At 46.4% G+C, this 25,496-nt stretch overlaps 1 protein-coding gene across 3 annotated transcripts in view; it reads right to left on the reverse strand.

The window, feature by feature from the left end:
• sugct (succinyl-CoA:glutarate-CoA transferase) overlaps positions 1–25,496 on the reverse strand; it is a 720,871-nt gene that overhangs the window by 75,471 nt on the left and 619,904 nt on the right. Inside the window, exon 13 of one of the 3 annotated variants that reach the window (XM_070890201.1) lies at positions 11,573–11,636. The exons of the other annotated variants lie outside the window; for them this stretch is intronic. Coding sequence (XP_070746302.1) covers positions 11,611–11,636 — 26 coding nt within the window. The 3' untranslated portion in view covers positions 11,573–11,610. Of the gene's footprint in view, positions 1–11,572; positions 11,637–25,496 lie in introns of those variants that run through there. 3 annotated transcript variants of the gene reach the window in all.

Consider the following 25,496-nt stretch of genomic DNA (forward strand, 5'->3'; position numbering starts at 1 on the left):
ACCAGAGGGTGCTGCTGGTGCTGCAGCCATTTCCTGCCTTTCCTGCAGGAGGGTTGTGGTGGCCTTTTCTTCCACAGGGCCACTTCGCCTGATGTGGACCCGGTTAATCCAATTCCTGCCCAGCAGCGTGGGACCGTCGCCGGCTACAATCCACAGGGGGAGTTTGTTCAACACGCCGCCCTGGGAGACCTGGACGTCTACACTGCCAATGATTTGGATTTTACCTTTGGTGTAGGTGAGCAGCTTTGCCTGGACAGGAGACAGTTTTGGTCAAGTGGCAGGATTCATCCAAATTTTTTCAAAGATCATTTGGCTCATCACAGACTGGCTCGCCCGTGTCGATCTCCATAGAGACTGGGACCCCATCGATGTCCACTTCCATCATCCACGGAGAACTTCCGTTGGAGCAGGTAAAGATTCCATACTCTTCTTCCAGGGTTTGAGCAGCTTCATCTTCATCTGTGTCGGAGCCCCGGTGATCAGCCAACTCATCAGAGACGCGGTGAGTACAGCCTTTTCTGCACATTCTCTGAAGGTGCCCTTTCTCTTTGCAGCCTTTGCATGCATAGTCTTTGTAGTGGCACTGGTGGGCTCTGTGGTTTCCTCCACAGCGCCAGCACGGGGCCATCCGGTTTGCCCCATGTGGCGGACTCAGGGTTGCGGGACTCGGGGCAGCATTTCTGCCTTTAGAAGTATCCATGCGGTGCACTGCGCTCGACGGTTTAGAGTCCTGGGTCAGTATTCACCTGGAGTCGCTGGCCGGGTCGCCAGTTGTAGTGTGTGTAGGCACCTTTAGTAATGACTCCATGAGGCAGGGCATGATACTTAAACTGTGTAGACCTGTAGTCCTTTATTTGCAGCTCCTGAGTGACGACAACAAGCTGTGAGTTCCCTTTTATACTGGGTTACCTGCCGTGTGCAGGCAACCCCTAGGTCTCCAGCAGCAGCACCCTCTGGTGTACGGGTAAGGTGTGTGCAGAATAAAGGTACATTCAATGTGGCATAACAGTGTTACAGACATCACACAGTAAACAGGCATGCATACACAACACTGACCATCACAGCATCCTCTTGGTCACAATGCCACCACAAAAGAAACATTCCAATCCAACTTTATCCATCAAACCATCCAATATAACAATGCTCTACATTAGTCTTTTCCTCGGTCACAGGTATTCACCCTTCATTAACAGTTCTTGCAAACAGCTCGAAGGATTTTTATTTGTACACAAGGGTTTAGTGCCTCCTCATATGTGCAATGCCACAAATAGTGAAATGGGAAGAAAATATTTTATTCCATTTCAGTGCCTCAGATAACACAGCACTCATTTGAAATAGCATGTTAACTGCAATCGATCTTTATATAATAATAAAAAAATGCCCTAACAGCAGAATGCCATTTTCGATGTATTAGACTAGACAGAGAACTGAGACCTGCCCTTCTTCTACCATGCTTATCTGATTGGCAGTGTCACTAATAGCACACCTGACTGACAACATAACGGTCTCTAGTTGTAAACATAACACATCAAGTCCAACTCCAGAGATTTGAGCACATAATCTAGGCTGGCATTTCAGCACAGTACTGGCTAGCATTTAAAGAAATATTTCATAACTCTCAACAAAAATACATTCCATTGAGAAACAAAAATGCCACAGGAAAAGTGATTCATCCGTGGCGAACTAAAGAAGTTAAGGATAGCATTAGATTGAAAGAAGTTTATAATGTTGCGAAGAATACTAATATGCCTGAGGATTCATAGAGTTTCAGAAACCAGCAAAGGATGACCAAAAAATTGATAAAAAGGGGAAAAATAGACTATGAGAGAAAACTAGCAAGAAATATAAAAACAGATTATAAAAGCTTCTACAAGTATGTAAAAAGAGAGTAGCAAAAGTAAACGTTAGTTCCTTAGAGGACGAGACCGGAGAATTAGTAATGGGGAACATGGAGATGGCAGAAACTCTGAACAAATATTTTGTATCTGTCTTCACAGGAGAAGACACTAAAAATATCCCAACAGTGGACAGTCAAGGGGCTAGAGGAGAAGAGGAACTTAACACAATCACAATCACTAAGGAGGTGGCACTCAGTAAGATAATGGGACTAAAGGCGGATAAATCCCCTGGACCTGATGGCTTGCATTAAGAGTAGTGGCAGGGATAGTGGATGTATTGGTTTACCAAAATTCCCTGGATTCTGGGGAGATCCCAGCAGATTGGAAAACTGCAAATGTAACGCCCCTATTTAAAAAAGGAGGCAGACAAAAAGCAGGAAACTATAGACCAGTTAGCCTAACATCTGTGGTTGGGAAAATGTTGGAGTCCATTATTAAAGAAGCAGTAGCAGGACATTTGGAAAAGCATAATTTGGTCAGGCAGAGTCAGCACGGATTTATGAAGAGGAAGTCATGTTTGACAAATTTGCTGGAATTCTTTGAGGATGTAACGAACAGGGTGGATAAAGGGGAACTACTGGATGTGGTGTATTTGGACTTCCAGAAGTCATTTGACAAGGTGTCACATAAAAGATTACTGCACAAGATGAAAGTTCACGGGGTTGGATAGAGGATTGGCTAAACAGAGAGTCAGGATAAATGGTTCATTCTCGGGTTGGAAATCAGTAACTAGTGGGGTGCCACAGGGACCAGTGCTGGGCCCCCAACTATTTACAATCTATATTAACGACTTGGATGAAGGGACCGAGTGTAACGTAGCCAAGTTTGCTGATGATACAAAGATGGGAGGAAAAGCAATGTGTGAGGCGGACACAAAAAATCTGCAAAAGGACAATGACAGGCTAAGTGAGTGGGCAAAAATTTGGTAGATGGAGTATAATATTGGAAAGTGTGAGGTCATGCACTTTGGCAGAAAAAATCAAAGAGCAAGTTATTATTTAAATGGAGAAAGATTGCAAAGTGCTGCAGTACAGCAGGACCTGGGGGTACTTGTGCATGAAACACAAAAGGTTAGTATGTAGGTACAGCAAGTGATCAGGAAGGCCAATGGAATCTTGGCCTTTACTGCAAAGCAGATGGAGTATAAAAGCAGGGAAGTCTTGCTACAGTTATACAGGGTAATTGGTGAGGCAACACCTGGAATACTGCGTCAAGTTTTGGTTTCCGTATCTACGAAAGGATATACTTGCTTTGGAGGCAGTTCAGAGAAGGTTCACTCAGTTGATTCCAGAGATGAGGGGGTTGACTTATGAGGAAAGGTTGAGGAGGTTGGGCCTCTACTCATTGGAATTCAGAAGAATGAGAGGTGATCTTATCGAAACGTATAAGATAATGAGGGGGCTTGACAAGGTGGATGCAGAGAGGATGTTTCCACTGATAGGGGAGACTAGAACTAGGAGGCATAATCTTAGAATAAAGGGCTGCCCATTTAAAACTGAGATACTGAGATGAGGAGGAATGTCTTCTCTCAGATGATTGTAAATCTGTGGAATTCGCTGCCTCAGAGAGCTGTGGAAGCCGGGTCATTGAATACATTTAAGACAGAGACAGCTTCTTAACCGATAAGGGATTAAAGAGTTATGGGGAGCAGGCAGGGATGTGGACCTGAATCCATGATCGGATCAGCCATGATCGTATTAAATGGCAGAGCAGGCTCGACGGGCCATTTGGCCTACTTCTGTTCCTATTTCTTATGTTCTTATGTAAGACGCAAAAAGCATACCTAAAATGGTGGGGAACCAAGTTTCTAATAAGGGTGAGAAACTTAACGTAATTAATATAAGTAGAGAAAAACTACTAGAGAAACTAATGGGACGAAAAGCCAACAAATGCCCTGGACCTGATAGTCTACATCCTAGGGTTCTAAAAAAGTTGGCTGCAGAGATAGTGGATGTATTGGTTTTGATCTTCCAAAATTCCTTAGATTCTAGAACGGTCCCAGCGAATTGGAAGGTGGCAAATGTAAGACTGCTATTCAAGAAAGGAGGGGGAGAGAAAATAGGGAACTACAGGCCAGTTAGCCTGACATCAGTCGTCGGGAAAAGACTGGACTCTATTGTTATGGAAGTGGTATCAGGGCACTTAGAAAATCATAACATGAGTAGGCAGAGTTAACATGGTTTTATGAAAAGGAAATCGTGTTTGACAAATTTATTAGAGCTTTTTAAGGATGTAACTAGCAGGGTAGATAAAGGGAAACCAGTGGATGTAGTATATTTGAATTTCCAAAAAGCATTCGATAAGGTGCCGAATAAAAGATTATTACACAAGATAAGGGATCATGAGATTGGAGGTATTAGCATGGATAAAGGAGCAGCGGGAGTCTGGGGGAGGCCTATAAAAGGCTCAATACCGAGGAGGAGCGGCAGTCCGAGCAGCGGGAGTCCGGGGGAGGCCTATAAAAGGCCCAACGTCGAGGAGAAGTGGCAGTCTGAGCAGCGGGTATCTGGGGGAGGCCTATAAAAGGCCCAACGTCGAGGAGAAGTGGCAGTCTGAGCAGCGGGTGTCTGGGGGAGGCCTATAAAAGGCTCAATGATGAGGAGCAGTGGCAGTCCGAGCAGCGGGTATCCGGGGGAGGCCTAACGTCAAGGAGGAGCGGCAGCCCGAGCAACGGGAGTCCGGGGGAAGCCAATAAAAGGCCCAACGTCAAGGAGGAGCAGCAGTCCGAGCAGCGGGAGTCCGGAGGAAGCCTATAAAAGGCCCAACGTCGAGGAGGAGTGGCAGTCCGAGCAGCGGGTGTCTGGGGGAAGCCTATAAAAGGCCCAACGTCGAGGAAGAGTGGCAGCCCGAGCAGCGGGTATCCGGGAGAAGCCTATAAAAGGCCCAACGTCGAGGAGGAGTGGCATTCTGAGCAGCTGCAGCGGGTAGAGAAGGCAAAAAAGTAGAAAGAAATCGAAAGGTGACGTCACAGCCAAGGGGGTAAGTGATTGGCTGGTGATTGGTAAGTAGCTTTTCTTTTTCTTTTCTTTATCAGTAAGTAACCTTTTAGCATTGTTGTTGCCAAATTAAGTTAATCTAAGTGTTAAGTCATGGCAGGACAGCTCGGACACATGTTATGCTTCTCCTGTACTATGTGGGAAGTCAGGGACGCTTCCGGTGTCCCTGACGACTACATGTGCGGGAAGTGCATCCGCCTGCAGATCCTGACAGACCGCATTGCGGCACTGGAGCTGTGGGTTGATTCACTCTGGAATATCTATGATGCTGAGGTGGACATGAATAGCACGCTTAGTGAGTTGGTCTTACCGCAGGTAAAGGGTACACAGCCAGATAGGGAATGGGTGACCAACAGGAAGCGTAGTGCAAGGAAGGTAGTGCAGGGGTCCCCTGCGGCACCACTTTGGGGGGGATGACTCATCAGGGGAGGGCAGCAGCAGCCAGGTTCATGGCACCATGGGTGGCTCTGCTGCACAGGAGGGCAGGAAAAAGAGTGGGAGAGCTATAGTGATAGGGGATTCAATTGTAAGGGGAATAGATGGACGTTTCTGTGGCCGCAACCAAGACTCCAGGATGGTATGTTGCCTGCCTGGTGCTAGGGTCAAAGATGTCTCGGAGCGGATGCAGGGCATTTTGAAAAGGAGGGTGAACAGCCAGTTGTTGTGGTGCATATAGGAACCACGATATAGGTAAAAAACGGGATGAGGTCCTACGAGACGAATTTAGGGAGCTAGGAGCTAAATTAAAAAGTAGGACCTCAAAAGTAGTAATCTCAGGATTGCTACCAGTGCCACGTGCTAGTCAGAGTAGGAATCACAGGATAGCTCAGATGAATACGTGGCTTGAGGAGTGGTGCAGAAGGGAGGGATTCAAATTCTTGGGAAATTGGAACCGGTTCTGGGGGAGGTGGGACCAGTACAAATCGGACGGTCTGCACCTGGGCAGGACCGGAACCAATGTCCTAGGGGGAGTGTTTGCTAGTGCTGTTGGGGAGGAGTTAAACTAATATGGCAGGGGGATGTGAACCATTGCAGGGAGACAGAGGGAAGTAGAATGAGGGCAGAAGCAAAAGATAGAAAGAAAAGTAAAAGTGGAGGGCAGAGAAACCCAAGGCAAAAAACAAAAAGGGCCACATTACAGCAAAATTCTAAAGGAGAAAAGTGTGTTAGAAAGACAAGCCTGAAGGCTTTGTGCCTCAATGCAAGGAGTAGTCGGAATAAGGCGGACGACTTAACTGCGCAGATAGCAGTTAACGGTTATGATGTAATTGGCATCACAGAGACATGGCTCCAGGGTGACCAAGGCTGGGAACTCAACATCCAGGGGTAGTCAGCATTTAGGAAGGATAGACAGAAAAGAAAAGGAGGCGGGGTGGCGTTGCTGGTTAAAGAAGAAATCAATGCAATTGTAAGGAAGGACATTGGCCTTGATGATGTGGAATCAGTATGGGTGGAGCTACGGAATACTAAAGGGCAGAAAATGCTAGTGGGAGTTGTGTACAGACCACTAAACAGTAGTAGTGAGGTTGGGGACAGCATCAAACAAGAAATAAGGGATGTGTGCAATAAAGATACAGCAGTTATCATGGGCGACTTTACTCTACATATTGATTGGGCTAATCTAACTGGTAGCAATGTGGTGGAGGAGGATTTCCTGGAGTGTATTAGGGATGGTTTTCTAGACCACTATGTCGAGGAACCAACTAGGGAGCTGGCCATCCTAGACTGGGTGATGTGTAATGAGAAAGGACTAATTAGCAATCTTGTTGTGCGAGGCCCTTTGGGGAAGAGTGACCATAACATGGTAGAATTCTTTATTAAGATGGAGAGTGACACAGTTAGTTCAGAAACTAAGGTCCTGAACTTAAGGAAAGGTAACTTCGATGGTTTGAGGTGTGAATTGGCTGGAATAGACTGGCAAATGATACTTAACAGGTTGACGGTGGATAGGCAATGGCAAACATTTAAAGATCACATGGATGAACTTCAGCAATTGTACATCCCTGTCTGGAGTAAAAATAAAACGGGGAAGGTGGCTCAACCGTGGCTAACAAGGGAAATTAAGGATAGTGTTAAATCCAAGGAAGAGGCATATAAATTGGCCAGGAAAAGCAGAAAATCTGAGGACTGGGAGAAATTTAGAATTCAGCAGAGGAGGACAAAGGGTTTAATTAAGAGGGGGAAAATAGAGTACGAGAAGAAGCTTGCCGGGAACATAAAAACTGACTGCAAAAGCTTCTATAGATATGTGAAGAGAAAAAGATAAGTGAAGACAAACACAGGTCCCTTGCAGTCGGATTCAGGTGAATTTATAATGGGGAACAAAGAAATGGCAGACCAATTGAACAAATACTTTGGTTCTGTCTTCATGAAGGAAGACACAAATAACCTTCCGGAAGTACTCGGGGACCGAGGGTCCAGTGAGAAGGAGGAACTGAAGGATATCCTTATTCGGCAGGAAATTGTGTTGTGGAAATTGATGAGATTGAAGGCCGATAAATCCCCGGGGCCTGATAGTCTGCATCTCAGAGTATTTAAGGAAGTGGCCCTAGAAATAGTGAATTCATTGGTGATCATTTTCCAACAGTCTATAAACTCTGGATCAGTTCCTATGGACAGGAGGATAGCTAATGTAACACCACTTTTTAAAAAGGAAGGGAGAGAGAAAGCGGGTAATTATAGACCGGTTAGCCTGACATCAGAGGTGGGGAAAATGTTGGAATCAATTATTAAGGATGAAATAGCAGTGATAGGATCGGTCCAAGTCAGCATGGATTTATGAAGGGGAAATCATGCTTGACAAATCTTCTGGAATTTTTTGAGGATGTAACTAGTAGAGTGGACAAGGGAGAACCAGTGGATGTGGTGTATTTGGACATTCAAAAGACTTTTGACAAGGTCCCACACAAGACATTGGTGTGCAAAATCAAAGCACATGTTGTTGGGGATAATATACTGACGTGGATAGAGAGCTGGTTGGCAGATAGGAAGCAGAGAGTCGGGATAAATGGGTCCTTTTAAGAATGACAGGCAGTGACTAGTGGAGTGCCGCAGGGCTCAGTGCTGGGACCCCAGCTATTTACAATATACATCAATGATTTGGATGAAGGAATTGAGTGTAACATCTCCAAGTTTGCAGATGACACTAAACTGGGTGGCGGTGTGAGCTGTGAGGGGGACGTTAAGAGGTTGCAGAGTGACTTAGACAGGTTAGGTGAATGGGCAAATGCATGGCAGATGCAGTATAATGTGGATAAATGTGAGGTTATCCACTTTGGGGGCAAAAACATGAAGGCAGAATATTATCTGAATGGCGGCAGATTAGGAAAAGGGGAGATGCAACGAGACCTGGGTGTCAAGGTTCATCAGTGTTTGAAAGTTGGCATGCAGGTACAACAGGCGGTGAAGAAGGCAAATGGTATGTTGGCCTTCATAGCTAGGGGGTTTGAGTACAGGAGCAGGGAGGTCTTATTGCAGTTGTACAGGGCGTTGGTGAGGTCTCACCTGGAATATTGTGTACAGTTTTGGTCTCCTAATCTGAGGAAGGATGTTCTTGCTATTGAGGGAGTGCAGTGAAGGTTCACCAGACTGATTCCCGGGATGGCTGGACTGACATATGAGGAGAGACTGGATCAACTAGGTCTTTATACATTGGAGTTTAGAAGGATGAGAGGGGATCTCATAGAAACATATAAGATTCTGACGGGACGGGACAGGTTAGATGCGGGTAGAATGTTCCCGATGTTGGGGAAGTCCAGAACCAGGGGACACAGTCTTAGGATAAGGGGTAAACCATTTAGGACTGAGATGAGGAGAAACCTCTTCACTCAGAGAGTTGTTAACCTGTGGAATTTCCTGCCGCAGAGAGTTGTTGATGCCAGTTCATTGGATGTATTCAAGAGTGAGTTAGATGTGGCCCTTATGGCTAAAGGGATCAAGGGGTGTGGAGAGAAAGCAGGAAAGGGGTACTGAGGGAATGATCAACCATGATCTTATTGAATGTTTGTGCAGGCTCAAAGGGCCGAATGGCCTACTCCTGCACCTATTTTCTATGTTTCTAAGGATTGGTTAATGGACAGAAAACAGAGAGTAGACATAAACTGATCTTTTTCAGGTTGGCAGGCTGTAATTAGTGGGATGCCACAATCAGTGCTGGGGCCTCAGCTATTTATAATCTATATTAATGACCTAGATGAAGAGACTAACTGTCGTGTATCCAAGTTTGCTGATGATACAAAGCTAGTTGGGGCAGTAAGCTTTGAGGAAAACACAGAGTCTGAAAGGGATATAGGTGGACTAAGTGAGTGGGCAGTAAGGTGGCAGATGGAGTATAATGTGGGGAAATGTGAGGTTATTCACTTTGGTTGGAAGAATAAAAAAATTGAATATTTTTTAAATGGTGAGAAACTGGAGTTCAGAGAGATTTGAGTGTCTTCGTGCAAGAAGCACAGAAAGCTAGCATGCAGGTACAGCAAGCAATAAGGCAAATGGCATGTTGCCTTTTATTGCAAGGGGTTTGGAGTATAAGAGTAAGGAAGTCTTGCTGCAACTGCACAGGGCCTTAGTGACCACATCTGGAATACTGTGCACGGTTTTGGTTTCGTTATCTAAGGAAGGATATACTTGCCTTGAGGCAGTGCAACAAAGATTCACTCGATTGATTCCTGGGATAAGACGGCTGTCTTATGATAAGAGACTGTGTAGCATGGGTCTATACTCTGGAGTTTAGAAGAATGAGAGGTGATCTCATTGAAACATACAAGAATCTGAAGGGGATTGACAGGGAAGATGCTGAGAGGTTGTTTCCCCTGGCTGGAGTGTCTAGAACTAGGGGGGAAAGTCTCAGGATAAGGGGTAGACCATTTAAGACATAGATGAGGAGGAATTTCTTCACTCAGGTGGTTGTGAGTCTTTGGAATTCTCTGCCCCAGAGGGCTGTGGATGCTGAGTCTCTAAGTACATTCAAGGCTGAGAGAGATAGATGTTGGGAGTCTAGGAGAATCGATGGATATAGAGATCGGCCAGCAAAATGAGTTCGATGATCAGCCATGATCGAATCGATGGTGGAGCAGGCTCGAGGGGCCATACGGCCTACTCCTGCTCCTATTTCTTATGTTTTTACTGAGGGAGTGCTGCACTGTCAGTGGTGGTGTATTTCAAATGAGACATTAAACTGAGGTCCTGTCTGCCCTCTTCAGGTAGATGTAAAGGATCCCATGGCACTATTTTGAAGAAGGGCAGGGGAGTTCTTCCAATCTGCTGGCCACATTTATCCCTCAACCTACACCTAAAACAGATTATCTGATCATTTATATCGTTGCTGTTTGTGGGAACTTGCTGTGTGCAAATTGGCTGCTACATTTTCTACATTAAAATAGTGACTACACTTCAAACGTACTTACTTGGTTGTAAAGAACTTTGGGATGTTCTGAGGTCATGAAAGGACATCATGAAAGGCACTATATAAATGTAAGTCTTTCTTTAATTCATAGTAAAACTATTGGAAATTATTCATCATAAATCTACATCTTAGCAAACATGAATATATGTAATTATAAATATATCTAATTGCAGCATAATTAGAATTATGGGACTGGCAGGGTGAGCTGGTTGTTGCAGGCCAAGGCCCTGGCTGGGCCTTCGGTTGAGGTCTGGGTGGCCGGTTGTGATATTTCCGTTTCACAGGTCAATATTGCACCTAACAGAAGACTTAACACTGGATTTTGAAAATAATGCCAAAAAGCTCAGATGTACTAGTTTTCATAAACAACAGTTAGTAGAAAGAACTGCTCCGACTCTTTGGAAAAATATTCTATTGTTTGAGTAATTCTCAGCAAATGTTTCCTTTACCTTTGGAAAAAAAAGTACTTTGGGATTTTCTAAGTGTTTCAGACTTTTTCCCTTTTGACTTATTGTTACTGTTAAGTGTGCGGCTTCCCATTTTATTATGTATCATTTCATCCATTTACATAACTCTCTATAGACCTCTGTCCTTCCGAAGGTTCCATAACATATGTTTTCCATTTGAGCGTTGATGAATTCCGCATGTGCACCTTTTGATTTTTTGCTCTGCTGTATATGTTGCACATTTTCTTCCTTTCTTAATCTGTATATTTTATTTATTCTTCTGTCTAAAGTCCTCACTCTGACTAACCTCCTCACTCTTTTTAACTGCTTCACTGCTGCAGCTTCCTAGCACTTTAATAAATTAATTGCCTTCTTATAGCCTCTCGTAGTTGGAGAATAAAAGATGGCTGACAGTTAGAGGCAAAGCTTTGGTACAAGTAAAGGAGTTCTGGTCTCAGTAAAACGTGAGCATTGGATTAGGCCTCGGTCCTCATCTACATAAAATTGGCCAGCTGCAGACAGCAATCGGTCAGGGCTGCAGGAATTTCAGTCACAGGTAGTTCCTGGGAGGAAGGCTAGTTCGGCTGCTGTAGATCTGGACAAACAGTCAGGGCATGCGCCAACCAATTTTTGCGAATATAGTATCGGGGTCCTAAAACAGGTAATTGACCCCTGATTAGCATATTCAAGGATCCCAAAGCCTGCTTTAAGCGGTCGCCCTGGGCACTCGGAAGTTACCGTCTGTCAGTTTATCACACAGTGCACCTCCGGGAGAGGGATCTTGGGCACGAGATTGTGTTCAGGAATTTGTCACCCACAAACTCTCACTTTTCGCACAGAAATCGGATGCAACGGGGACCGATTCCCCTCTATCTGTCCACATTGCTGCGCGAGCCTTGAATAAAGACAGCAAGAGTTAGAAATTCGGACGTACATTGTCCAACCATTTGGTGCATGCTCAAACCTCCAATTTGCCCTGTGGTGGGAAAGGTTCCCTGCTGTCAACGTGAACTCGTAAAGTTACCCCTACCCCCTTCTCAGTTGGTGCAGTGTCAAGTTGGTTGTTCATGTTTTTCGACCATGACATTCACGTCAAAAACACTCTGCTTTAATTCTAATGCTGGCGGTTTCAACATAGGGGCGTCAAAAGCAGCAACTTCACAGTGTGGCGCGGTGCAACACAAGTGATGCTTGCTACATTATATTTATTATAAAAATTAGTACAAGTGGCATTGATAATAATGTCTTAAAGAACAGGAGACTGACTAAAGAAAGAGTTCACCAGCTGAAGAGCTGAAGTGCTTTTTGGTAGATACCGTGTACTAAATATTCCTTGGAAGCCATGACACGGTTGTCTCCAATGCAGATGCTTTAGAAATATTTTACATAGGATGTACAGTGCAGAAACAGGCCATTCGGCCCAACAGATCAATGCTCCACATGATAATTCTCCCATCTTTCTTCATTTCACCCTATCATATATCCTTCAACTACTTTCTCCCTCATCTAGCTTTCCCTTGAAGGTGTCGATGCTATTCGCCTCAACCACTCCCTCTGGCAGTGAGTTGCACATTCTCACCACTTTCTGAACAAACATTTCTCCTGAATTCCTTATTGGATTTATTAGTGACTGTCTTATATTTATGGCCCCTAGTTTTGGGCTCCCACACAAGTGGAAATATTTTCTCTAGTCTACCCTATCGAACCCTTTCACAATCTTAAAAACCTCTATAAGATCACCTCTCATTCTTCACTTTTCTAAAGAAATCAGCCCAGCCTGTTCAGTCTTTCTGATAGTTGTACCCTCTCAGTTCTGGTATCATCTTTGTAAATCTTTTTTACATTTTCTCCAGTACTTATATATCCTTTTTAATAATATGGAGACCAAAACAATGTACAGTACTTGCTGTGGTCTAACCAAGGTTCTATACAAGTTTAACATAACTTCTCTACTTTTCAATTCTAAAATTTTGCATTTTTTCTGAGGGATGGGGGGCAAACATTTTGGGACTTGACATGTGGTAATTGCAGTATGCTTGGGAGTAACAGGTGCCCTTGGACCTATGGTTCCCAAAGCTTTCCACCACCTTGAGTTATTTCTGGGTCTGTTGTAGATTAATTGATAGAGACTGATTGCTAGGATTAAACAATAACTTCATCATTATGGTATCATGCGCCTACCAAGGTGGTAGAAGGTGAACTAGATGGACATTGGTCTTTTTTGTCGAACAATTCCTATGTTCCTAAATATTTATTTTCCACCTTACACCAGTGACTATTTCAGATCTGCATTTGCCCCTATTTTTGACCGCTGCAATACACATAATCTGCAAGTCGGATGAGGCATCACAATTTAAACATGTAATATCTGCCAATTGCCTATTTTTCGGAAACCAGTACTCTCACATCGATTCAAGCCTGTGCTATGCCTGCATCGAGATGCAGTTATTTTCTGAAGTCTCTAGTGCAGTTGCCAGAGAGAACCATGTGCTCTGGTGCAGCTTTCACAGTAATATGCAGCCAGACAGCTCCCCACTGTTTACTGTGGACCCAATCGTGGATACATGGGCAATGTCAGTGGAATGGCACAGCAGCAAGAGAGTTCCAGATTCTCAGGCTGGTTAGAAAATACATTAACAAAATACTGCTGCGTATTTATATTAGACGAGCTGATGTCCGGTGGTGTTGCTCATGGACCTAAACCACAACTGTGAAGTTCAGCAGTTAACGTACCCCCTTTATGCCATCTCCTCAAGTCTTCCTTGTTGGAATCCAGGTAATTATAGCTGTCCGTAAGTTACTTGGGCCAATTAGAGATCAGCAAATAGCCTGTAAATATCAGATTGCATTTGTAACAAATTGTGCCATCTAGGGCCCGAATACCCCTGTTAGTGCGCCTCCTGTTAGTGCTCCACTTCCTGTGCGGGCGGTAACCGCAATTTCGCAACCGGGACGGGACTTCCGCGCCAGGCGCAGGAAATCCCGCCCGACTAAGTTACCGCCCCCAAACGGGTTGCTGGGGAATTTTGCACCCCAAGTGTTTGCTGTCTAGAATGTGACAGACGCAAACAATACACACATTTGTTTATGCGCAGATAAGCGTATGTATAGGTTAGAAGATATGCTGTTATTTAGGATGGGAGCATTAGATCATGTAGCACATAGGGCTGGATTTTCCGCTCCTTTGCGCTCCAGGTTTCGCCCCGGAGCGGTGTGAAAGGCGCCGGTGAGGTCCCCAGCGCCCTGCTGTAATCCTCCGGTCGGGTTTTGAGGAGCAGCACTGAGCAGGAAGAGCTGTGTCGGGTGTGCAATGCCCCTGGTTGCGACACCGGTGTGAGATTTGAGTCTTGCCCGACCCGTCCGCCCGGAAGTGCACCGCAGTGACCGCCTGGGAAATCAGAGTGCTCCACCAATGCCGGCGGCGGAGAGTAAGGTAAAAGTAAGTGCGAGTGTTTCTGGTTTTAAATTTTTGTGCGATTTGTGTTGCAGTGAGGTGGGCAATGTTTTAGGAATGTTCTTGTTTTTTCATTTTTAGGTTCCCCCCGCAACCCCCCACTCCCAGCCCGGCTCTTTAGTTCGGGAGTTTCTCTTCCTTGCACCAAGAGAGGTGTACAACGCATCCCCTAGCGCTGCTCCCCCTGATGCAACGCCCAGATGCCCAAACTTACATACTAAAGCGCAACTTATTCCCAGCCGCTAACTTTGCCGCCCAGCCGCCATTATCATCCCGAAAACAAAAATGCCGAAAATCCAGCCCTATTATAATGCATCAGTCTGCTGCCCAAAGTATCTAACTTGCCATGTCCTGTTAAGGCTACAAGGCATATTTGCTGTGCTTTCCTCAGACCAACTAGAGACTTAATGAGCTGGATTTTGGGCTTTTTGGATTTTGGGGCCTTTATTGCAGCAGGACGTTAAAATTAGCACCTGAAAATAGTTTGCGCCATCGACTGCAAGTTTCGGTGAAAAAGTAAGTTGGAGGAGTATTGGCGTTAAGGCAGGCATTGCACAACAGGCCTTGTGCGCCCGAGTCGAAGCTTGTGTCATTAAAGGAGGCGGCCATTTTGCGCATGAGTAAGTTGTTTTTTTTCTTTTTTTTCCCGGTCGCAAACGCTAATGCAGGGTGTGGCAGCTTCCTGCGTACATGTGCATAGAAACCAACCCACTTCAGTCACTTGTGCAGAGATGGAAGAGCAGGAGGGAAGGCAGCGTGCCAGACGCTTCACCTATGAGGCGAGTGAGGCCTTAGTGAGTGCGGTGGAGAGGAGGTGGTCATCACTCCATCTTGCTGGGGGAGCCAGACCACTCCCACCTGTTTTTAAAAAAATATGGAGGGAGATTGCTTTGGAGGTGAATAGCTTCAAACATTGTGGTCAGAACTGCCCCACAGTGTCATAAAAAGTTCAATTACCTTACAAGTGTCATCAGAGTGAGTACCATTTGCATTTATGTATGCTTCCATGACTTCCAACATGAATGTCACACACTGTGAAGTTTTTAATGCATACACGGTCATGTCTCTGAGCCGTAAAGGAGGGCGGGTATTACTACAGCCCTGTAGACTATGAGCTTGGTGGCTGATTTGAAGGCTTGGTCTTCACTCTTTTCCTCAGGCGGCCAAAGGCTGCACTGACGCACAGGAGGCGGTGTTGGATCTCGTCGTCAATGTCTGCTCTTGTTGATAAGAGGCATCTGAAGTATGGGAAATGGTATGCTCAGAGACATGGACCATGTATAGTACACAACTCAAGTCGCTGGAGAAATACTACCAATGATGTATCCGCAAGATCCTACAAATCCCCTGGGAGGACAGACGCACCAATGTTAGCGTCCTCGACAAGGCCAACATCCCCAGCATTGAAGCACTGAACATACTTGATCAGCTGTGCTGGGCAGGCCACATTGTTCACATGCCAGATATGAGACTCCCAAAGCAAGCGCTCTACTTGGAACTCCTTCATGGCAAACAAGCCAAAGGTGGGCAGAAGAATCGTTACAAGGACATCCTCAAAGCCTCCTTGATAAAGTGCAACATCCCCACTGATACCTGGGAGTCCCTGGCCAAAGACCGCCCTAAGTGGAGGAAGTGCATCCGCGAGGGCGCTGAGCATCTCGAGTCTCATCGCCGAGAGCATGCAGAAATCAAACGCAGACAGCAGAAAGAACGTGCGGCAAACCTGTCTCACCCACTCTTTCCCTCAACGACTATCTGTCCCACCTGTGACAGAGTCTGTGGTTCTCGTATTGGGCTGTTCAGCCACCTAAGGACTCATTTTTAGGGTGGAAGCAAGTCTTCCTCGATTCCAAGGGACTGCCTATGATGATGATTTAATGCATATGGTCCCTCTAAACAGTCTGTGGGGTGACTTTCACAATGCATAAGAAAGATTAAGGATTACTTCTGGACCCATTGGCTTCTAATGATCGATGCACGTAAACTCAATCATTTACATCCCTCCTCACAATATACTCCCACTACTGCAATGCCTTTCAGAAAGATCACCTACAACCCCCATGTTGCATCCCTCTAGCCTGCTAACAATTCCTCATGAAGCACATGCATCATCCAAACAGATTGCATGGAAGCCACTAGAACATTCACACAGTATCACCTATTGTACTATGGTAGGCATATGTGCCACAACAGCAGAGAAATCCTTTCATAACCCTTCTTATTTTACTCTTTGCAGTCAAAGCACTCCTACAACAGCAGGGAGCAGCTACGCACAGGTGGAGGGCCGCCCCAGTTATTGGCACTCACTGATGTCGAGGAACGGGTGTCGGCCCTCATAGGTGTACCAGCTCGGACAGTTGCCGGGGGCGATGCTGAGCCCCCTTCAGGTAGTGAGGGTATGTAAATGGATAGAGCGATGAAGAGGCTGTATTGAGAAGTATAATGAAGTGGCGGTGGGCCTTCAAATGAACATGTGCAATGCCACCTTCCCCGTGTCACCCTGCCCCTCCCCTGCTGCTAACTACACCTCTGTTGTTTTCTGCTTGCAGATGACCAGCCACAAGTGCAGCATCCTTCAAGGGAGCCATCCACATCTGGCCATGGGAGAGATGATGAGGGAGGGGAAGAGAGTGTTCTGCCGGAGCCACAGAGCCCACCAATAGTCCCGTCTGGACTCTCTACATCTGAGGACGAGGCGGATATCCCGGAGTTTGAGGAGTCGGAGTCTCCTGCCCCAGTTGTGTACAGCAACGCAGTGCGAAAGGGGAATCTCGCAGGCCAGCTCTCCAGAGGGTGAGTCGGCAAAGTCAGTCTGCTCAACGACAGGCAGGTATGGAACTTGTCTTGGTGGAAATGTCCAGGGAAACCACAGGAATGCACCATGAGCTGATGGATGCATTGGGATGGATCCTAGAGAGCATTGACAAGCTTACTGTGTCTGCTGCGGAGGCAGCATCATGGATTGTCAATGCGACTCAGGACTCCAGCGAGGCCATCATTGCCAGCACACAGAGGCTGATGGCCTCAAGCAGCAACAGTGGCGTTCCAAAGAGTGTGGCGCATGCCCTTAATCACGTCGCAGACTCGGGCGCATCATAGGCACAAGCTATGCTTCAGCTTGGTCAAGTGATCCAGTCCATGTCTGCTACCATACTCTCTGCGTTCCCCACTGTCTAACGGGGAAGGGACAGTGCCGAAGAAGTCCAGCAAGTTGTGGGGACACATCGTGCTCCGGAGGTTGAGGTCCAGCCCTGTCGGAGAGTCAATGGCCCCTAGGAAATGGAAGGTGCTTTCCTTTCTCAGGATGACAGCATTCCGGCCCCCACCACAGACTCGCCAACCATGCACCATACACGGTTGACACCCCAGCCACCAGTGACTACTCCCGCCGATGATGAGGCGTACCAGTCCGCAGCTGGGCCTTCCAGGCCAAGATCTGGTCCAGGGCATCCTCAGACGCCATCTGCATTGTCTGCCCCCATAACACAGCAGCCCTCTAGCAGCCTTACTGTATGCACAGAGGCCACATTGAGGAGGAACAGCAGGCGTGGGAGGGGGTTGAAGGGGAGGGGGCGGGGGAAGTGTGAATAAGAGCCATTAAGGCCTGGCACAAGTTGGTGCTCATGGCTCTATGTAGCATTGTCAAAATTGTTCAAAGTTGTGTTATATGTTGAATAGTCTTGCTGCAGGAAGCAGTTTACAGTCTCTTTACATTTTGTTCACTGCTTTAGCCATTGTATAGTTTGGGGTTTTGTGGGGGGGGGTACTTTGTTAATAAATCATGTGTATAAAAATGTTTGTTTGACCTTTGAATTGGTGTCATGTCTCATTGCAGAATTAAGTGTGGATTAGCTGGCATGGTGGCGTACAGTAGCGAGTCAACGCTGCAACCCCATCTTCCCCATTCAAGCAAAGCAGTCAATGATGAGCTGCCAATGTAAGGCTCTTGCTGCGGCCACATCTCCCGCTGCCTCCCCTGTGGTTGTGGTCTAACCGTAATGGCTTCCTCGCCAGGCTCCTCTTCTTTATCCTCCTCCTCCTGAGGTGGTCCTGCAATCCCCACTGGCAGCACCTGGCCTCTCATAGAAAATAGGTGCAGGAGCAGATCTTCGGCCCTTCGAGCCTGCACCGCCATTCAATATGATCATGGTTGATCATGCAACCTCAGTACCCCACCCCTGCCTTCTTTCCATACCCCCTGATCCCTTTAGCCATAAGGGCCACATCTAACTCCCTTTTGAATATGTCCAATGAACTGGACTCAACAACTTTCTGTGGCAGAGAATTCCACAGGTTCACAACTCTCTGGGTGAAGAAGTTTCTCCTTATCTCGGCCCTATATGGCTTACCCCTTATCTTTAAACTGTGACCCCTGGTTCTAGACTTCCCCAACATTGGGAACATTCTTTCCGCATCTAACCTGTCCAGTCCCGTCAGAATTTTATAAGTTTCTGTGAGATCCCCTCTCATTCTTCTAAATTCCAGTGAGTATAAGCCTAGCCGATCCAGTCTTTCCTCATATGTCAGTCCTGCCATCCCAGGAATCAGTCTGGTGAACCTTCGCTGCATTCCGTCAATAGCAAGAATGTCCTTCCTCAGATTAGGAGACCAAAACTGCACACAATACTCAAGGTGTGGTCTCACCAAGGCCCTGTACAACTGCAGTAAGACCTCCCTGCTCCTATACTCAAATCCCCTCGCAATGAAGGCCATTTGCTTTCTTTACTGCCTGCAGTACCTGCATGCCTACCTTCAATGACTGATGTACCATGACACCCAGGTCTCATTGCACCTCCCCTTTTACTAATCTGTCACCATTCAGATAATAATCTGCCTTCCTGTTTTTGCCACCAAAGTGGATAATCTCACATTTATTCACATTATACTGCATCTATCATGAATTTGCCCATTCACCTAACCTGTCCAAGTCTCCCTGCAGCCTCTTAGCATCCTCCTCGCAGCTCGCACTGCCACCCAGCTTAGTGTCATCTGCAAACTTGGAGATATTACATTCAATTCCTTTGTCTAAATCATTCATGCATATTGTAAATAGCTGGAGTCCCAGCCCTGTGGCACCCCACTAGTCACTGCCTGCCATTCTGAAAAGGACCTGTTTATTCCCACTCTTTGCTTCCTGTCTGCCAGCCAGTTCTCTATCCATGTCAATACATTACCCCTAATACCATGTGCCTTAATTTTGCACATTAATCTTTTATGTGGGACCTTGTCAAAAGCCTTTTGAAAGTCCAAATACACCACATCCACTGGTTCTCCCTTGTCCACTTTACATCCTCAAAAAACTCTAGAAGATTTGTCAAGCATGATTTCCCTTTCATAAATCTATGCTGGCTTGGACCAATCCTGTCACTGCTTTCCAAATGTGCTGCTATTACGTCTTTAATAATTGATTCCAGCATTTTCCCCACCACCGATGTCAGGCTAACCGGTCTATAATTCCGTTTTCTCTCTCCCTCCTTTTTTAAAAAGTGGGGTTACATTAGCTACCTTCCAATCCATAGGAACTGAACCAGAATCCATGGAATGTTGGAAAATGACCACCAATGCATCTACTATTTCTAGGGCCACTTCCTTAAGTACTCTGGGATGCAGACTATCAGGCCCTGGGGATTTATCGGCCTTCAGTCCCTTCAATTTCCCTAAGGCCCTGGGGATTTATCGGCCTTCAGTCCCTTCAATTTCCCTAACACCATTTCCTGACTAATAAGGATTTCTCTCAGTTCTCCCTTCTCGCTAGACCCTCGGTCCCCTAATATTTTTGAAAAGTTATTCGTGTCTTCCTTAGTGAAGACAGAACCAAAGTATTTGTTCAGTTGGTCTGTCATTTCCTTGTTCCCCATTATAAATTCACCTGATTATGTTCCCTGCAAGCTTACTCTCATACTCCATTTTACCCTTCTAATTAAACCCTTAGTCCTCCTCTACTGAATTCTAAATGTCTCCCAGTCCTCAGGTTTTCTGCTTTTTCTGGCCAATTTATATCCTTCTTCCTTGGATTTAACACTTTCCCTAATTTCCCTTGTTAGCCATGGTTGAGCCATCTTCCCTTTTTTATTCTTTCGCCACACAGGGATGTACAATTGTTGTAGTTCATCCATGTGATATTTAAATGTCTGCCATTGCCTATCCATCATCAACCCTTTAAGTATCATTCTCCAGTCTATCCTAGCCAATTCATGTCTCATACTGTGGAAGTTTCCTTTCTTTAAGTTCACGACCCTAGTCTCTGAATTAACTGTGTCACCCACCATTTTAATGAAGAATTCTACTATATTATGGTCACTGTTCCCCAAGGGGCCCTGAATGATCAGATTGCTAATTAATCCTCTCTCGTTACACAAGATCCAGTCTAGGATGGCCTGCTCTCATGATGGCTAAGTTGTGCAGCATGTAGCACATGACAATGAATTCGGAGACCTGTTGAAGGGAGTATTGAAGGCTGCCTCAGGCATTGGAGATGCTGATTGAGCATGTCAATTGTCTGTTCGATGATGTTGCGGGTGGTTGCATGGGTCTCATCATAGTGCTGCTTGGCTTCTATGGCAGAGTTCCGGAGGGGGGCGGTCATGAGCTTTGTGGCCAGGCCACATATCCTTTGTCCCTGATCAGCCAGCTCTGGCCTTGTTTTTGTCATTGAAATATTCGTGCAACACTGCTCTCACGCAAGATGAAAGCATCATGTGCGCTCCCTGAATTCTGAAATTCTGCTCTTTGGTTTATTTTTTCTGGCGGACCGGAAATCGGTCATAATGGGGGCGGAAGTGGAGCGGTAAGCAGAAGTTTGGAGTCTAGAGGGACAGAAGTTAGGGGGCGGGCGGAGTGTCGACCACTATCAGTCATCAGCGTAGCGCTGATGACGTCATCACGGTGCTCCGCTGCGCGATTTTTTAAGTTCGATTCACTGGGCCACCAGGGAGCATTTTGGCCAAGAGGGTGTGCCAGTCTGCCTGTTGGCGGTCCAGCTGAACCCAAGGGCATGATTGTCGGTCCGATATGGTAGTCGGCCGACAAAGAAAACATGGCGACAGCGACAATACGTCCTCCCCTTTAATGGGAGCTGTGCAGCCATTTTAGAAGGACTAGAACCTCACTGCACCAGCAGAAAAAACAGCTTTTTTACTGCTTGGCGGAGGCGGCACCGTCCTGGGAACAAATGGGGTGCCCTGTGGAGAGGTGCTTGGGGCCGGCACCTCAAGAGTGGAGGTGGGAATGACCGGAGAACCACTAGATGGCCTTGGGGTGGAATGGGTTCTGGAGCGTGGTGATGAATGTTCTTCGAAGTCCGCGCTCTCATCCGTCGAGAACAGACCTAGCGGATTGACGGACGACAATCGGAGCTCCTCAGCACCAGATGTAGTAGGATCGTCCGCCGACTCCTGCTCCATGCCCCCACCTTCTGGCCTCTGTGGCCCTGCCTGGGGCCGCGCTGCTGGCTGAGCTGCAAGACACAAATGAGATTGTTAGAGGAGAAGGGGGTGCTAGGGTGACAAGATGAGTCCAGCGCGACCCACAGCATATGCACGACAAAAGCACCACCGCTCTCAAAATCATCGCAGACATCACATTTCATGACCATCAACACATTGTGGATTGCAATGATCTTCATCAGGCCAGCATTATTTCTATGACACTTTTAGAAATCATCTATCATATATAATTGGTCGGATATGAGTTGGTGTGACATCTATTGACTTTACATCATGCAATGGTGTCAGCTTTACTCACGTGGCATCACTTCAGGGTCTGCAGATGCTTCCGTGGCTGTCCGGGTGTGCTTCTCCATGAGTGCTAGCACTCGCTCCTCCATGTCGGTGATGTTGCTGGGGACTGGTGGCCCCCCACCCGTTCGCCTCTGCATGGACCTCATCGTCAATAGCTTCTTCTGTAAAAGGTCACAGGATGACACGGCATGAGATCATTGCGTGATATCATTGCTAGGTACTGTCACAGAGACTGATGCAACACGTAACTGACAGATGTAATCATGATTATTATCATTCTTTACCTAAAGACATTCACCGTGACCGTAGGCTTTGAGTAAAACATTCCCAGTAAAAGTGGAAGACCTCAGATCTGATGATAGTCACTCATGACTGTTACAAATCAAATTATATAAATACATAAGTACATGTAAATCAATGTAATACTTACTCTTGCGGATCCCACAAGGTCGTTCCATCGTTTGCGGCATTGGTTGTTCTCACGCACCTCGGAGGCCACCTCTGCTATCTCGGTCCATATACTCTGGTAGGCCTTTTGGGGTGGGCTTCTCACACCCTCCGTGTGTCAAATTACCCCAGATTGACTCGGCCTCCTGCAGGAGGGAGGCATTTGCCTCGTCCGAGAACCTCCTGGCTCTTTTGCGGCCTCCAATGTGCTCCTCTCCCATCTCACTGCTCTCTCCAGCGTCAGTCTCCACAGCGTGCTGTAATGCCTCCTCTTCTCCCTCCATTATAGGACAAATTCAGTCAAATATGTGGCTGTTAACAGCTACTTTTTGTTTGCCTACTTGCTGTGAAGCTCTAAAGTCTCCCTCTTTCCTCCCAAAGCAGCCACACCACACCCAGCCACGCCTTCAGTCCCTCTGAGCTCCCTCTCTCTCTCTGTCTCCTCTTCTGCGCATGTCATGGTGACCCTTGGCCTCCTGAATTGCGGGAATCGAGCGTTGCCATGCCGTTGCTAAGGATGGCCACATTTTACAGCAGAAGGTCAAAAAAATGTAATGCTACCACCCATTTGATATCGCTCACGGTAACGCCCATTTAAAAAAATGTAAACTAGGTGTTTTGAGAATGGGTGAGAAGCCGGCGATCTGAAAACCTTTTTTTACCGCCTACGCTGGAAATAACGCTCACTTTTGGGCGATAAGCTCAAAAGTGGAGGTTCTAGCCCCATATTTTATTAACTGCTTTATTAACCTGTCCTGCCACCTTCAGAGATTTGTGCACAAGCACCTCCAGGTCTTTATGTTCTTGCATCCCCTTTAAAATTGTACCATTTAATATGTCTGGTTTCTCCTCATTCTTCCTACCAAAACATATCACCTCACACTTATCTGCACTGAATTTAATCTGGCATGTGTCTGCCCATTCCACTAGCCTGTCTACATCTTCTGGATGTCTATTACTATCTTCCTGTTTACTACACTTCCAACTTTCGTATCATCTACAAATTTCAAAATTGTGCACTGTAGTGCTAAGTCCATAAGTCGTATATCAAAAACAGCAGTGGTCCGAGTATTGAACCTTGGGGAAGTCCACTGTAGACCACCCTCCAGTCTGAAAAACAGCCATTCACCACAACTCTCTGTTTTTGATACCTTACATATATTATGTGTACAGACTCATGGGGATGTAGTGACATAGAAAGGAAAGAAAGAAATTAAGACTTGCATTTACATAGCGCCTTTCACGACCACTGGACATCCCAAGGCGCTTTACAGCCAATGAAGTGCTTTTTGAAGTATAGTTACTGTTGTGATGTGGGAAACGCAACAGCCAATTTGCACACAGCATGCTCCCACAAAAAACAATGGGATAATGACCAGATAATCTGTTTTAGTGATGTTGATTGAGGGATTAATATTGGCCAGGACACTGGGGATAACTCCCCTGCAATTCTTCAAAATAGTGTCATAATATCTTTTACGTCCACCTGCGAAGGCAGACCGGGCCTCGGTTTAATGTCTCATCCAAAAGACAGCACCTTTGACAGTGCAGCACTCCTTCAGTACCGTACTGGAGTATCAGTCTAGATTTTTGTGCGCAAGTATCTGGAGTGGGCCTTGAACCCACAACTTTCTGACTCAGAGGCAAGGGTGCTATCTACTGAGCCACAGCTGACACACCATTCAAAGCAGAATGTAATCTGGCTGATTTTTCTAGTCGCTTTCCTTGCTTTTGATTTATATGTTCTCTATCTTTTCAGTTCAAATTTGCTGCTTATTTTGACTTTGAGCCAGTCAATAAAGTGTGACAGCTAGAGTGTGAGACAACGTTGGCCATTAATGAGGAGATGCAGGGGCCGAAATTCAGGGTCTCAGAGAGACCCGTTAATGCCCGTTTGCAGCGGCCATTCCTAAAAATCGAATGGTCGCAGCTTTGCGATCAACTGGCCGACCCAACCTAAATTCAGGTCGGGGATTTTTTGGCCTGGACCCCATTCAGCCCAAGTAGTTGCACTGCCAATTTAAAGGAATAAAAAAATACTTACCAGCCATTTTCGGCTGAATCTCTCGATCCCCCGCCGCGCGACGCCCCTGACAGGTTTTTCTACCGGTGCACCATCTCCGCACTGAATGCAGCCCGGCAGCCCTTAAAGGGGAGGGCCCACTGTTGCGGCCACAATGCAAACATTTTTGCCTATCGGCGGGCAAAATACTGCCCCCGGGTTCAGTCGGGCCACCAACGGGCACCCTGGCATCCACTCTTGGGTGCCAGGCCGCTGGCCCGGCCTAGACGAAACCTTCCCCAGGGGGTCAAAGTTAAAAATGATAGAATCTCTCCCACTTAACTGAGGGGAGAGAGCGTGGTGACGCACACACGCTCTGACGTCACATGACTCCACCGCTAATTGACAGCGGTGGAGGCCCCAACCGACCCATTTTCAGCCAGTCAGCCTGGCTTTGAATCTAAGGCCCGGCGCATTATGATCCACTTCCTGTAGGACTTTGAAAAAATTAAAAAGTCCTGAAAACGGATCTACTTACCGTATCAGGAGTTTCAGCGGTAAGTACCAGTCAAAAACTCATAGGTGCGCCAGCTGAATTTCGGCCCCGCACTCTATGCAGAAGACTTGAAATATATTACTGGCAGATCTCCCGTGAATAAAAAACTAGAAATACTTTAATTTACCTGTATTCTTCTCCACTGTTCACTTTGGCCGCTGTTTGGATAAAAGCTGGCTCCCAAGATGGGCTAGATTTGGGGCTTTTTGGATTTGGGGGCGTTAATTGCGGGGGAGCATTAAAGTTAGCGCTTGAAAATAGTTTGCGCCTTCGACTGCAAGTTTCGGCTAAAAAGTCAGTTGCAGGAGCATTGGCATTAAGTCAGGCATTGCACAACGGGCGTTATGCGCCCGAGCTGAAACTTGTGTCGTTAAAAGAGGTGGCCATTTTGTGCATGCGCAATGTTTTTTTTCCCCGGTCGCAAACGCTAATGAAGGGCGCGGCAACTTCCTGCGCGCATGCGTATATAAACCACCCCACCCCAGCCACTTCTGTAGAGATGGAGGAGCAGGAGGAAAGGCAGCATGCCAGGCGTTTCAGCAATAAGGCGAGTGAGG

This window comes from Pristiophorus japonicus, chromosome 1 (assembly GCF_044704955.1).
Source record: "Pristiophorus japonicus isolate sPriJap1 chromosome 1, sPriJap1.hap1, whole genome shotgun sequence".
Taxonomy (NCBI): domain Eukaryota; kingdom Metazoa; phylum Chordata; class Chondrichthyes; family Pristiophoridae; genus Pristiophorus; species Pristiophorus japonicus.